Below are 12,241 nucleotides of genomic sequence, written 5' to 3' on the forward strand. Positions count from 1 at the left end.
TAACGACCCTGCACATGTATCCTCTATATCTAACATAAAAGTTGAAATTAAAAATAACCAACTAAATAAGTAAAATGCAGATTTCCAACTGGCTGTATTCTGAATGCACATTACCTATTACAGTGTAATACGAGACCAATTTGTTCCCAGTGATGTAAATATCTCCTCTTGTGTGTTTTCCTCATCCCCATCCCCTCTTGGGGAACTCACGAATGTGAACCATCCAGTTATCATATTTGTTCAAAGGAAGAAAGCAGGGAAATGAAGGTCTCAGTCAGAACATATGCAGTTATTGTTTTATTCTTATTCTCTTGTGTTGTTTACAGTGTCTCTCACAAAAGAAGAACTCCATCTGGCAGGGGATGTGACTAGGGACTCATTGGGCCAGCAACAACCGCAAAAGAATCTAGGCATTAGAATGAACTACTGGAACCTGAGTCAAAGACCTATTAGTGATAGTTTGCCCATTTCCTGGCCTCTAGTTGCTCGAATGGGGGTAAGAGAGGGAAATATTAAATGATTGTGTATTGAGATGGAGACGTGGAAGATCTGGCCCTGACGGAGGATCAGAAGGAGGAGGCAGGGTGAAAGCCCGGTTTTACGCCTCTTGTGCTAGAGACCACATTGAGAGACAGGGTGGGAAAAGATGCATCAATAAGGAAATGTGGGCAGTGTTAAAGTGGGACCCAGCTGTGGACAGGGAGGAGGAACAGGGTGCTGAACACGCCTGAGAGAATTCTTCCAGATGACAAGGGTGGGGAAAGGGATGGGTGGATGCATTCATTCTGTCCACTCCTTCTTAATCGACAGGTTCCACTCCCAGCTGAGGTGGTCGTGCTTGTCATCGTCGGTGAAGAAGGACTTGTTGTGGTACGTGCCTCGGGCCAGCATGCCCTTGGGAGCCTCCTCAACTGGAGTGAGGAACTCATACTCTTCAGGCCGAGGCCCATAGCTGCCAACCATAAATGTTGCTTTATCCACTAGGAAGAAAGAAGAGTTCATTAGGGTAAGAGCCTGACAGAGGAAAAACACACACTGCAAACTGGAGAATCTGGAGTACAGCCTACAGTGATTAAAGCCAAGAGCAATAGTTTCCAAGCCTAAATAAACATGAGATTTACCTGAGGCATCTCTTTTTTTAAATTTTTTATTATTATGTTTTTAAGACGGAGTTTTGCTCCTGTTGTCTAGGCTGGAGTGCAGAGGCACAATCTCGGCTCACCGCAACCTCCACCTCCTGGGTTCAAGTGATTCTCCTGCCTCAACCTCCTGAGTAGCTGGCATTACAGGCATGCACCGCCACGCTTGGCAAATTTTGTATTTCCAGTAGGGATGGGGTTTCTCCATGTTGGTCAGGCTGGTCTCGAACTCCCAACCTCAGGTGATCCACCCACCTTGGCTTCCCAAAGTTCTGGGATTACAGGTGTGAGCCACCGCACCTGGCCCTGAGGCATCTTTTTTAAAAAACGATTCTTTAAACATTGTTTAAGTTGGAGTGCCTTTTAATAATAGTTTCCTTTGTCCTACTTTCAAAGGCTATGGTTCAGTAACCTTCTGTGGGTCCCAAGGATCAGTGTTTTTAAAAAACTACACAGTTGATTCTGAAGTAAAGTTGAGGAACCAGTGCCCTAAATCAATGGGGATTAAGCCTGTTTTTTTTTTTTTTTTTTTTTTAATGGAGATATAGCAGACTATACCATTTAAAAAACTCAAACAAATTGAGAACGCAGTTTGATCTTAGTCCTGCAATGGCCTAAGTCATATAACATTTTTGAGCCTCCATTTCTTTGTGTGTATGACGGACTTTGAGGATCTTCTATCTACAAACTATCATTCTATGAACATATCAGTTGGGGGAGATAAAGATGGTGATCAGAATTCATGGATAGAATAATTGGATGGAACAAGAACAGCAGTAAGTTGGTAAAAAAAAAAAAAAAAAGTGAAGAACTAGGACAAATGGTGAGAATAGGCAATCAAGTTTATTTGCAGGTGAACTGGAATATATATTAAGAATAGTTGGGCATTGAAAAGCATAAATAGGCAGATAGGTGGCATATAGTTGGCTAAGTGTTGTTAATAAGTTTGAAAAAACAGCTGCAGACATGTCACTGTCCTTTGGTTGAAATGAGGCCATATGGGCTTTGTGCCCAAAGGAAAATAGGAAATTAAACTTTTTTTTTTTCATGAGACTAGGTATTGGAAAGGCCAATCAATATCTTTCAGGTCAATGGTCTTCTCTGGGATTTGAGAAATTGACTGGTCCTCTATGTCATACAAATTTATCAGATAATTTCTCCCCTATCTTGCTTATCAATTTGGTGGAAACTGAGACATGCTTTGCTGTTTCTCACCTCTGGAGAGGACAGACCCTCAGGTAGAAAGGAACTGTAAAGTGCCTCCATCACCTTCCCGCCTCTCATTTCTCTGCCCATATTAATGAAAGAAAATTGAAGGCAGATTCCCAAGGCATGTCAAGAAGAATTGCAGATTAAGTAATATTGTCATGTTATTTTAATTAGACAGGCTTTTTCAATCCTAGAAAGTATTTTTTTTTTCTATTTCTTTGTTAGGAAATTGAGCATTGCCTGTCCCTTCCCTCCAATGCCACCCCACCTACTCCCACTCCAAATACACATACCACCTGCCAAGTTTTTTCTTTCTTGGGTTTCTCTGACACTTGGTCTTTGTATCTGTGAACTGCTTTTTTTTTTTTTCTTCTTACTTTGTGGAGTATTTTTATATACTTCATTTCCTTCAAACCTATCTTGGTGACTGTTCTTCTTTATGAGTCAAAATGTTGAATCCAAAAAGCTGATTGCTGAAGGTCAGCAGCTGATGCAGTCTAAATGAGGTCCCCTGAGCACTGGACTTGTCACTGTCTAGATCAGAGGTGTATTTGTGCCTTTTCCTAGAGCCAGCCTCCACAGCTTTTATCATATTCTCATCTGAGTCTATAGCTAAAAATTGCTAATAACCAGAAGTTAAGGTATCAATGAAAAGCAGTTTGGGACAGTGTGGAAATGTGGGTTCCCTTACCTTTCACTCCAGTGCGGTAGGTGTGCTGAACATATTTCAGGCCTGACACAATATCCCTGTTCACCTGCAGATGGGAAGGAACCAAGCTGTTCAGATTAAGAGGGTCTTTCATTTTTTCTCATCTTTCATGCTGATCCTGCCTAGCTAAATCTTCTCTGAAAATGAAAAAACTAAAGATTTAGTTCAGAATAGGCATTTCTATAATTATTTAGCATGGCTGTGAAGCAAAGATTAGAGAGGGGAAATCATAAAACGCAACATTGCCAAACTGGTTTAATTTTCGAACATTTTGACTTTTACCGTTTCGGGAGAGAGGAGTGGTTCATATTGTCTCAATATTCTTCATTGTATTTCTCCTTTCTCAATGATCCCAAGAATGACCTTGAGCTTTCCCTCTCCAATACTAGTGACCAGGAGACCATCCTTGTCTTAGTAAAAGTTATGAAGATACCGGTAGAGCACATTATGTAAATATCTAAAAACTACAACCTCAGAGATGATCCACCTACCATATAAAAAACAAATAACAAGGAGGAAAGCTGTAATGGAAAACTCATGTCTAGAAGATGGCTGTGCCTGCAATATAACTGAAATAGTGGGTGAAATTCACTTGTATCTGGCAAATAGTTTGGATGTCTGTCATTTTCAGACGTTGTCTGAGATCTTGCTATTTTCCCAAGCCTTTCAAAGAAAATTCAGTAAAGCAGAATGAAAATGTAGACAGCCGAAGAACTTTGTTTTTCCATGATTCATTTCACCTGGGACTAACCTGGGTTGTCTGTTAATTTTACACAGTGGTTATGTCTATACAAACAAATTAAAGTGGACATTGCATCATTAGCCGAAGGGCTTGGTTATCTGTTCACCAATGTGAAGAATTAAAGCATCTTCAAATTATTTTTCTTCAACAATAATTATAGCTGGCCTTTTGTGTTGGACACGATAGTTAAACCAATCAACTAGTGCTATCTTTTATTTTGTTGGCAGGGAGGTGGCAGAGCGGTGAACACTGCCAGCTTAGATTCTTGACTGTCACAGGGTAAATCTGTAATATAAATCTATGAAGAGCTGTCAGAAAAAAAAAAAAAATTAGCGTCATCAAAGAGACTGTGATAAAATAAAGCCCAGACTTTCTAATTACTCTGAGTCTCAAATGTAGCTCATAGGAATAGGGAAAACAAATGCATCTTTCTAGATGTCCCCAGGCTTATCCCTTTCACCTAGTGGGAGAAAGACCTAAGAAGAAGAATTATATTGGTGTAGCAATAAGGACTTCAGGACAAAGAGCCTACCATCTCACCAGTGCTCTACAAGTGGGTCCACTTAATATAAATACATTTGGGGCGGGTGAAATAAAACTGTGAATATTCATAGAATCCTCTTCTTCTGGCTACATCCCCATCCCTATTGTGTCTCCCACTCCAGGGAGAAGAAGGCTTGGTGTTATGAATCAAAGTGAGAGCTGTAGAAGTCAGAGATACCACATTTCCTTGGGAGGCAGAAAAACAATTGGGGAGAACCTAAAAGAGCAACCCTAGGCCAGGTTTTTAGAAAGTACTAAGAAGTTTGGGAGGAGAAAAAGAACATTGAGTGCAACTAACAGAGATCGTGAAAGAGGACTTTAGCAGGTGTTACTAGCGTTATAAATGCAAACTTTCTTGGACATTTTTCAGGAGACTTCAATGAAGATTTAAGTTGTTTTTCAAGGATTTTCACCTTTGATCTGGCATTTCTTCTAATTGTAGCACCATGCTGGGAGAAGACACAGGATGGTTCAACTTTATGTAGGTTACTCAGAGAGCCACCAAATCTCTGAATTAGAGAGTACTCAAAAGCCCCTTTCTGTGGCCTACTCCTGCATCATCCTAATGTGTAAACCTGACCACACAGACCCACATACCACATTCCTCCTCTGCCTTCCCACCCAGAAGAGAATGCCCTGTTCCAGAGTTTTCCTTCTCATCTTATTCACGTCAAAATTTACCTGTCGCATTTCATTTGAGAAAAACCGATTTACCAAATAGACAAATTAATGCAACAGTATCAATGATTAAAAATGAAAGTGATGTGCAACCCATTCTAGGCATATTTTGATATAATGCCTTACCAAACCCTCAGGTGCTTCAATAATACATAATATGACAGGAAACAAGTAAGTGAACCCTAGCTCAGTGTCCATTATAGAGTAGGTATCCACAAATATTTCCAGGATGAAATTATTTTCAGGCATATTTGTATGGGGTAGGGAGGGGTCATCCATGGACTCTGAATCATATCCTGTACCTTGGGGAAAGAAGCTCCCAGTGTGCAAATAGAGAAAGCAGATGGAGTCTTCCTTGGTGGAGCCCAGGCCCTGGAGACTGAGGCTAAGTGGGAATGAGAGGCTACCAAAGCAAACATAAACCACTAAGTGCAAACACTGCATTTCTAACTTATTTGTTTTCAAAGTCAAGGTTATTTTTCTTGTGATTTTGGCTACTCATTGGGACATATGGTTATTTACTAGATGTCAGTTTATTTCTTATTTAGTTTCCTCTTTCCTGGTTACCTGTTCCACAGCTATAATTGTAATTTCCAGTTCTTTAGCAAAGATCACACACCCTGGATTTTTATAATCCTTGAGCAATTAGAGCTGAGGCCCTCTCTGTTCCATTTTCTTTTCCTATTGGTTGATTCACTTATGTGTCCACTTTTCAATATATATTCCTGAACTATCTGCTATTTACAAAGTTTTGTGTGAAATATTGGAAAGGAGGGATGTACAATTTTACCCTAGACTGAGGTGCTTATGTTTATGAAGAAGAAATGACACAGGCAGTACAACACAAAGTAGCATGTGCCTCGTGGATGTATTTGGAGTTCACAGACAGAGGGATCCCATTGGCTTAAGTGACAATGAAGAGTTTAAGAAGTCCTGGCTAGGAAAAGGAATGAAGCAAGGGTGGGTATCAACAGGTAGCCCTCAGGGCTAGGAAGAGGACATTCCAGACCCAGCTTGGGGGTACTGGGGGAGAAACAAATAAAAGGTACCTCAACATGATCATGCAAGAAATTTAGTCACTGATTAAAGAAAAGATTTAACTTTACAAAAGCACACAAGGCAGGATACTTACTTTGAAGTGAATTTTGACTCTATATTCGGAACCTTCCTTTAGCACAATGGTTTCTTTTTTGAGGGCTTCCAGATCTCCTGTAGAGGAAGATTTAGAGAGAGTTTATCCTCAAAAGCAGATACACAAGTTAATAAATGACTTTTAAGCCCTGGAGAAATTTGTTGGGCCTACCAGCACAACATGCATGGTTCATAGGGCCCTCAATTCACAGAGTATTTGAGTTTAGTCCTGCATGTGCATGTGCACACAAGCACACACACACATGTGCATGCATGCACACACACACACACACACGTAATGCCTGAAATCTTACAGCTCTGTTAGGAAAAACATTAGAGTTTCCCTGCCCCCAAGTTTGATGACAATGCTAAAAATACACAAGCCATTACCAGTAATGAGTTGTGAAGATAAATCTTTTTTTGGTCAATTTGTTCTCTCATTGAGAATTATATTACTGGTCAAATGAAGAGGTTATTAAAGAATATACCCCTACCCCTCAAATAAAAAATATGATAAAATATTATTTAGGAGTGTCAGCTATTTGTTTTATAGATCTGGTGATGTTTGTGGCATTTTCTAGTTTTAGAATTCTACTTGTTTTTATTCATTTTATCACTTTAAATAAATATTCACCTTTGTGTTTACTCTTGTATTTTCATTTGCAATATCATACTATTTTTCTTAAGGAATATCACTGAAGTTATAAAAGCTTCAGATTCCATACAACCAGGATCTGTCCCCAATTCTTGTACCCTGATTAAGGAGGTAATCGCTCTCTATGCTTTTCTTCATGCATAGCAGCTGGTTTGTGACAGAAAACCAAATTTGGTTTTCCTCTGCTGGGAAAGGGGACAGAGACGAAGTTTTCCTTGCAGTACCACCAGGCCCTGCTGAACAGAACAGATTTCTTTAGCGCTAATTCAGACCTTATCTTGCAAACTGACAGCTGCACCTGGTAATATTAGGAAGACTCTGAATTCTGGTAAGAGAGTGTGAGTTTCTCTCCTGGAGAGATGGGAGCGTGTAGGGGTAGCTGAATTTGTGTGTGTGCCTGCTCTAATGATTTCAGTTGAACAGGAAGTGTGCCTTCTCAGCCTCTGATTTCCTCCCTCTGACAAAAAAGCCCATATAAGGTAAAGACTGGCTATGTCCTGTGAGAGGGGAACTACTCTGCTGCTAGCTGAGCCTACTGTTCCAGACTTATGCTTTGTCTGTCTCACAACAGTCCAATTTTTTCATTTGGTAACTATTTTTTTTTCCCCACTAAAAACTTGCCTTTGATGCCCCCAATCTCCTGGCTTCATGATTCTCCTCTCTTTCCCCTCTGATGCCCCTTTTCTCCACAATAACCCCCTTCCCAGTCTCTCTCCTTCTCCTCAAGCCCTAAGTCTCAGGGAAAGACTTGACCCTTAGTTACAAAAAGGTGAAAGAAAATAACAACATCTTAATTTGTATGCCTTTAGTAAGGGACGTTGTTTATTTAACAAGAATCAGAGTTTCAAGCTAAAACAATTCAATCTATATCAGTGGAATTTCTAGCATAATTCAGGATTGCTTCTCACCTTCTGCTAAGTTTTGTAGCTGATAAAAGATCAATACTTTGATGTTCAGACTGTATAAACCTTACAATTTCAGAAGCACACAATTTGTTTCTTAATATTTCCATCAGCAGTGTTTATTGCATAAATAACAATTCTCTTACTATCACGTGGAGACAAAAATCTGTAACTATATCAAATGTGTATGCCTGCACTCTCTTCAATTAAATAGAGATAAAGATTGGGCTTTTCATGAAATACGGTAAATACTGGGCACTCTAAGAACAATGATTTGTTAACTCGTCCTAGCATATATACCTCTCTGATTCACCAGTTTTTTTCTTTTTGTTGGAACAGGAGACAGAGACCAAGTTTTCTTTGTGATATCTTAGGCCGCCTCTGAACAGTACAGATGTGTCTACATACCAGTAAGGTCCATGGTGATTGGTCCTGGGGCACTCGCACAAACCAGGGTGAGCCGGGTGACAACGACATTGGGGGCTTTCGGATCTGCAGGATCAAAAGGGAATGTAAATACCAAGAAGAGACACGTGTGTAGTGGGTGTGTGCATTTTTATTGCACTAATTATTGACATTCAACATTTCCTAAGTGGCTACGGGTCAGGTACTCTGCTAATTGGGCACTGCCCATTTATATCTCCGGGCCATGTCTTGTTCTGCCATTTATATCTCCGGGCCATGTCTTGTTCTGTATGTGGAAGAGATGAATGGTTCAGTAGGGACTGAGAAAGAGAAAAAAGAAGAAAGAGAGAAAATGGAGAGAGGGAAATACAATTCTAAGTGGTAGTCTGGAATTCTTTCTAAATCCCTGCTGTGTGTTATGTGTGCCTCTCTCATGGCTGACTTGCATCTTATCTCTTAAGAAGACTTAATTACACAGTTCATAACTTTAATCAACATATATAAATTGTGCTTGCTCACTTACTCCTGGAGGCAGTTGGTCTTCTTCCCTTTGCTGCTGCTCCTGAGCAGCCGAAATGTCTTCTTTCTTCCTGGGGACCTTCCACCCACCCTGCTCTGTGTACACACATACCTGTTACTACAGGACCATCTCCCAGCAGCGTTTTCTTGTACTTAGTTAGACTCTCATCATCTTTGTCCATTTCCTGCAGCTCTTTCAGGGACTTCTGCGGTGGAGGCTTGTAATTGAGCTTGTTGTCCAGCTCATCATCGTCATCCTCTTCCACATGTGGCTCTGGGGCTTTTTCAGTCATTTTGATCTATTTCTGGGAGAGAGAATGACCGTCCATTAGTCAGAAGTCATGGATATAAAAGACGTTTCTGGGGCTGCTGTTAGCAGCCTCCTTACCCTCATGGACTTCTCTGATCATCAGTCACTTTCCTGATTTTTTTCCTAATTCAATCTCATTCAATTCTATGAAATAATAATCGAACGTATTCTAGTCATTTCTCTGACCTGCCTGAATTTCTCTATGCTCATTGTAGTATCTTCTATTCATTGAACAAAACTGACAAGAAAGAAATCACTCATATGTGAATAACATATTAAGCAAAGCAACATGGCCCAAAGACTTCTGAACAAATGAAGCAAAAGCCCAGTCAAAAAGCTGTAGGCATTATCACAGTCCTCCAAATCCAGCCAGCCTGGCTAGCATCAAAGCCTGCAGCATGCACAGTCTGAGTGATAATGGTGGAGAGAGGCAGGAGAGAGAGGAGAGAGGTGGAGTACTTGCCAAAGAATGGTTGGCTTCTCCCTATTAATGGAATCCGTCCCTGAACTCCAGCAACGCCTCAAAGGTGACTCATGAGGAACCATTGACCTTTATGATACCTGCCCCAGGTGCCTGCATGGTTCACACCCAACACTGCTAATCACCCCTCGAGGGTGAGTACTAGGTTTGCTGTTTTTCTTGAATTCCCCCCCAAACACTTGCATAGTTCTGGCACTTCATAAAACTTCCTTGATTGATATATAAGGTTTTATATCTAAAGATATTCTGTTCTTTTTAAATGCCACAAAAAATAGCAAAGGACACTTTAAATTCCTCCAGACAAAATTGTAAGTACAAATTTGCCCTTAGCATTTGTCCATCCATTTCCCTTTTCTGGATCCACTTCCCTTTCAGTCTCTCTCTTTCTCCCCTTCCCAGGTTTCCATTGACCTTCTAAGGCCCCACCTGGGCATACCCTGGAGGCTTCCTTCATCTCTCATTATCTATATTTAGTTGTTTTGTGTTAAAACATTGAGGAGAAATCTAGGCAAGTTATTTACTTGTTAAGTGTTAATGACTGAATAGTAGATTCAAAAATTATTCCTCTTAGAGGATGTACAGTCACAGCTTTTCAGAGCTGAAATGAACCATTGGGGTTCATGTAATCATTGAGGATACTGAGATCCAGAGTTAAGAGAATTGCCCAGGTTCACACAGCTGGATGAGAGGCAGTATACTAACCAAGAGGAAGAAGCCCCTCTGGGAAGAATTTCACACCCTGTGGCTGACAGCCATATGAGATGGCTGCCAGGGAGTTATTTGGGCAAGGAGATCGTTTTCTGATTTTCTTAGTTCTATTTTGAGGGTAACTCTTTTCCCTGCCTGTGGTTAAAGCCTTCATTGCTCCTAAGTGACACAACTATAAGAAAATATCTGTCACATCACATCCTGAGTGGCTCTGCAAACCTTAATAAAGTATCCCAGGAGTGAAGATATCTCTGGCCAAAATCAGTTCTGGTTTTGAGTTTCAAGGTCACTATTATTGGCAAGAGGAAGAAAAATAATTTGGAAGTAAAGCCAAATGAGAGCAATTTTAATGGAACCAAAAAAAAAAAAAAGAGAGAGAAAGAAAGAAATAATATCCTTAATAATGTCAAGTCTCTTCCATCTAAATAAGCAGCCAAACATTATGAGCTAGCCTTGACCAACTCTGAAAACAGCATTGCAATGCCCAGGTTCACTTCCTGTACAGGAAGAAAACATGTAGTCCTGTTCCTATGGCAACTCTTGCTTCAGCTGAAGAACCAGCACCACTCAAAGATGAGACTCTAGAGCAGAGCAGAATAAACATAGTGACTAACGCAATTCGTGTTCCAAACAACACTCAGGGAAAGTGAATGAACTCGTTGGAAAAAATGAAGGATGCAGCATGTGGATGTTGTAGGTTGTGGGTAGTTTAATGCCAATCATTAAGGGGCAGATGAAGAGCAAGCCAGATAAGACTAATCAGATGAGACAGGGGCCTACCCAGAACCCTGGTGACCCCTGGAGGATGGGGGCCACATAACAAACCTGCTGACCAAGCATCAGAACAATTATTTATAGAGGAAGACATCCCAGCCCCCATGGTCAGGCTTTCTGAACTATATCACTTGGTTCTAACAAATCTCCTGATTGAATGAAACCTGACCATCAGATAGTAACATTACATCCAGTCACCGGCTCAAGATGATTTCAGTAACCTCCAGGAAATTGTAACTAAGCAGCCTCAAATCTCAATGCTGAAAAGAGAAAGAGAGAGAAAGAGAAAGAGAGCGAGAGAGGGAGAGAGAAGGATTACGTATAGGACAAGATTTGCCACCTTCTAACTGTGTGACCATCGGCACATCCATTTATCTAACATCTAGGTCTTGATCTTCTCATTAGTAAATCTGAGGCTTGTGTTCTATATTTTTTTGATTCATTGCAAACAGATATAACAATTGTTTCATAAAAAAGAGACATAACTTTATCTAGATATTAAAGAGTGGAGGATACTGTGGGATTTCTGCATAAAATTTTGTTGCAGTCAAAAGGGGGAAATTCAGGGCCACATTAAAATCATTTGGTTTAATTATAGCATAAGAAAAAGGGATATGAAACCAGGTGATCCCAAACTAGCTCATTCTGGAAAGCTGATTAGAAAAAGTAATAATACAGCAAATAAAGGACAGGAAGAGCAGTTCTCAGAGAAAGTCTTTTAAAGCAAAATTAGGGTTATGATTATTTGGTGAGCACCACTGTTTACAAGACACTGTACTTTAGCCATACTGATGTTGAAATTACTCTTCAGAGTAGAGAAGAGGCTGGAAGTTTGGCAATCTAACCATACTAAAGGGTCCTCCCGGTTTGGTTGATTTCTTATTTTTGTTTTTTTTTTGGAGATTACAGGTCTCTTTTTTAAAAATCTGATAAACATGATGGTAATTATCTCAAGGGAAAAAAAAACAAACAGATAAACCCATGATATTGTGCATATGATCTAGGGATTTGTGGACCCCTGAAGTCCTTTATAGACTTATTGGGGTTCAAGATCTCCAGATTAGGAGCATAGCCTCAAAACTGTGGAAGCATGAAGCAGAGAGTGGAGTGTTAGAGAGGAAGCTTGTTTTTTTGCTTTTGCTTGCTCCTTCTCTCTTTCTTTTCCTCCCTCCCTCTTTCTCTCTCTCTCCTTTCCTTCCTTTCCTTTCTTTCTTGCTTTCCTTCCTTCCTTCCTTCCTCCCTCCCTCCCTCCCTCCCTCTCTCTCTCTCTCTCTCTTTCTTTCTTTCTTTCTTTCTTTCTTTCTTTTCTTTCCTTCTTTCCTTCTTTCCTTCTTTC

General features: G+C 40.3%; 1 protein-coding gene across 1 annotated transcript in view; it reads right to left on the minus strand.

The window, feature by feature from the left end:
- Positions 1-268: 268 nt before the first annotated feature.
- The window catches only part of ARHGDIB (Rho GDP dissociation inhibitor beta), a 22,665-nt gene continuing 10,692 nt past the window's right edge, over positions 269-12,241 (minus strand). The window contains exons 2-6 of the mRNA XM_017873659.1: positions 8,745-8,937; positions 8,117-8,200; positions 6,153-6,229; positions 3,040-3,103; positions 269-980 (exon numbers count right to left, since the gene is read on the minus strand). Of these exons, the coding sequence (XP_017729148.1) occupies positions 781-980; positions 3,040-3,103; positions 6,153-6,229; positions 8,117-8,200; positions 8,745-8,925 (606 nt within the window). The 5' untranslated portion in view covers positions 8,926-8,937 and the 3' untranslated portion in view covers positions 269-780. The remainder of the gene's footprint in view (positions 981-3,039; positions 3,104-6,152; positions 6,230-8,116; positions 8,201-8,744; positions 8,938-12,241) is intronic.

This window comes from Rhinopithecus bieti, unplaced genomic scaffold, assembly GCF_001698545.2.
Source record: "Rhinopithecus bieti isolate Rb0 unplaced genomic scaffold, ASM169854v2 scaffold_110, whole genome shotgun sequence".
Classification (NCBI taxonomy): domain Eukaryota; kingdom Metazoa; phylum Chordata; class Mammalia; order Primates; family Cercopithecidae; genus Rhinopithecus; species Rhinopithecus bieti.